Below are 2,812 nucleotides of genomic sequence, written 5' to 3'. Positions count from 1 at the left end.
GATTTTGTTTCCCGACTTGGGAATTCTTCCTTTTTTTTTTCGTTTAAATTATTATTATATAATTTAATTTATATATAATTAATTTTAACATATACTAAAATCCAAAATTAATAAATTTAACATTGCATTAACTTAAAAAATTACAATTAAGGGTACAAATGTAATAGTTATTTATTTTGTACAATTGTAAAAAATTACATTAAATGTATAAATGTAAAAGTGTATATTTTTGTACAATTGTAAAAAATACAAAAAATATACAATTAATCCTGGCTACCCGGTACTGGCACATCCGATTGTGTTGAAGAATTTCTTTGTTGTGCTTGTTGTCGTGCACGCCTTTGCGCCCAATCCATCTCGTTGTGAATACGTGTTGGTTGATTTCGCCCAGGGCGCGAAGAGATGCGAATAGTAGGATCGTGGACCAACTCAAATCCCGGTACATCCCAATAATCTTCGGAATGTACAGGTTCAAATGACTTAGAATATGTATTCTTATAAGTCATTATATCGTAATAATCCTTCACCATTGATGCAGCATTAATCATGAATGCAGCGCATACCTTTTGAGCGTGACTGCAAGGTATACCAAATTGAGTCCATTTGCCGCAAGAACATTCTCGGTTCGCAATTTTGACAACATGGGTGTTGACTCCATGTCCACCGTGACGTCTTGTAACAACCAAGGCAGACTGTTGGAACTGATGGTATTTGGTGACGGTATGTTCAACAGAATTTTGATGCCAACGTGTGAACATCTTATATGCAAAATCCGTCCACAGTTGGTTGTTGGTCAACATTACAGTACTTCTTGCTAACCTCTCACGGAAATAATGGACACTTCGCTGAAACGTCATCTCAGCAATTGCTGTCAACGGTAGGCGGCGAGCCCCTTTCAATACTCCATTTATGCATTCCGACATATTTGTCGTCAGAATTCCGCATCGCCATCCACCGTCATGTGATGCTGTCCATTTTTCCTTGTCGATCCTATCTAACCACTGAAACGCCTCGAGGGACTGTTTCTTTATCTCCTCCATAGTGCGATTGAATTTTCTGATCTGATATTCAGAGCCAGCTCTCCAACAAAGATCTTTCAACACAATATTTTTGTATTTACTGTTGAAATTGGAACACACGTGCCGCAAGCAATATCGGTGCACGCCGTTAGGTGGCACAAAATCCGGACATTTACGTACAGCTCTTGTGATACCAGCATGGCGGTCAGAAATAAGGCAGATACCCCGTATAATGTGTCTGCTCAATTGTCTAAGAAACCACTTCCAAGATAAAAGTGATTCTTCATCGACAACAGCAAAAGCAAGAGGAAGTACCTGTTGATTTCCATCCATGGCAGCAGCAATCAACATCTTGTGCTTGTACTTTGTGTATAGATGGGTCCCATCTACACTGATAAGGTTGCGACAGTGTTGGAACCCTTCAATGCACGGCTTGAACGCCCAGAATACGTACCCTATCACATATGCACCGGTTGATGTGTCGCGGGCTTTATGTTGCCATTCAACAATCGTTCCTGGATTATATTTTTGGAGAGCTCCCAAGTATTTGGGTAGCTTTTGAACGGAGCTCTCCCATGTGCCATAAACCATCTCACGTGCCATTTTCAAACTGTACCATGCCTTTTGATATGCTATATCGTATCCGGTATGGTCTTTCACAGTCTGGATGACATGCTTGATTCCGTACGACGGGTTGCATTTTACATGTCCTAACAATAAAGAAGCAACATATACTCTATCTAAATTACCGTGTTCGAGGGGCATTTGATTCAATATACATGTATGGTCCCCTCCGTATTTTGTTATTGTCCACCTTCCCATTTTTGATTTGTAAATGCCTCGCAGCTCCCATCTACACCGCATAGCTGCAAAAAATAAACACGAATCAGTCGAATAATTTTGTATGCTTAGACATATACGACAAAAATATATATATATATATACCTTCGGTGGTATGCCTACACAATACTTTCCACTTGGTCTTTGAACTCTCAGGTACCCAATACTCGCGTCGGGCATATCGTATTGAGTGATCTTTCATCGCCTCGATTAAAGCTTCTTTATTTTTGAAAAGCATTCCCACATCAAGTCTGCCTTCATTTTTGTCATAAAATTTTGCATACCTTAAGTTCGGTACATCAATGGAATCCACTGGTACCTCCGGGAATGTTTGCGTAACCGGCTGAGAGGATGTTGACGTACCTTGTGCAATATTTTCGGCGACAACATTTATGTCAACATCTTCTATTCCATCCTCAGGTGGAATTGGGTAATCCACTTCATCCGGTTCGGAGGCTGCATCTGATTCATTAGCCAGGCTGTCCGCAATAGGGTCTTCTGGCTCGACAATGTGTTGTGCAGAAGTTGGTATAAAATGGGAGGTGGATGGAGTATGTGAGTGGGTGGGCTCTATGTAATTAAGTTCAATATTATCGAGCCCTTGTGTGACATACACCACATTCGGAGTATAACAATCTGTATCATAATTTGATGTTCCTGCACCAAAATCGGGGTTAGAAGTACCTGCATCGAAATTAGAGTTATAGGTACCTGTGAAATTTTCGTAGTTGGAGGATGACGGAAATCCTTGGCTCGATAACATCGCCATGTATTCCCCCCACTGTTGACTCATTTGTGAGTTGTCATCCACCAACTGCCGGGAATCGAAAGCTCCCCAACCTCGGCCAATTTGTGGAGCATCGTCGTGTTGGATTTCCACCATTTCGACGAATATTTCCATTAGTGGAAACCCAGCTGTAGGATCAGTAAAGAATGACAATGTATCGTCATCC

The 2,812-nt window shown here is 40.8% G+C and overlaps 1 protein-coding gene across 1 annotated transcript; it reads right to left on the bottom strand.

The window, feature by feature from the left end:
* LOC105171787 lies at positions 264–1,622 on the bottom strand. Its single transcript, XM_011093016.2, has 2 exons — positions 820–1,622; positions 264–576 (listed from the first exon to the last, which is right to left on the bottom strand). The coding sequence occupies exons 1-2, from the start codon at positions 1,620–1,622 to the stop codon at positions 264–266; spliced, it is 1,116 nt and encodes a 371-aa protein (XP_011091318.2).

This window comes from Sesamum indicum, linkage group LG10 (genome assembly GCF_000512975.1).
Source record: "Sesamum indicum cultivar Zhongzhi No. 13 linkage group LG10, S_indicum_v1.0, whole genome shotgun sequence".
Lineage (NCBI taxonomy): Eukaryota > Viridiplantae > Streptophyta > Magnoliopsida > Lamiales > Pedaliaceae > Sesamum > Sesamum indicum.
The sequence above is the reverse complement of the archived record's forward strand: the minus strand, read 5'-3'. Positions and strand labels throughout refer to the sequence as shown.

Coding starts and splice junctions, on each gene's coding strand:
- LOC105171787 (XM_011093016.2), bottom strand. CDS start 1,622: ATGGCACGTGAGATGGTTTATGGCACATGGGAGAGCTCCGTTCAAAAG. Junction 577..819: donor GTCCATTATTTCCGTGAGAG/GTTAGCAAGAAG, acceptor TATACCTTGCAG/TCACGCTCAAAAGGTATGCG.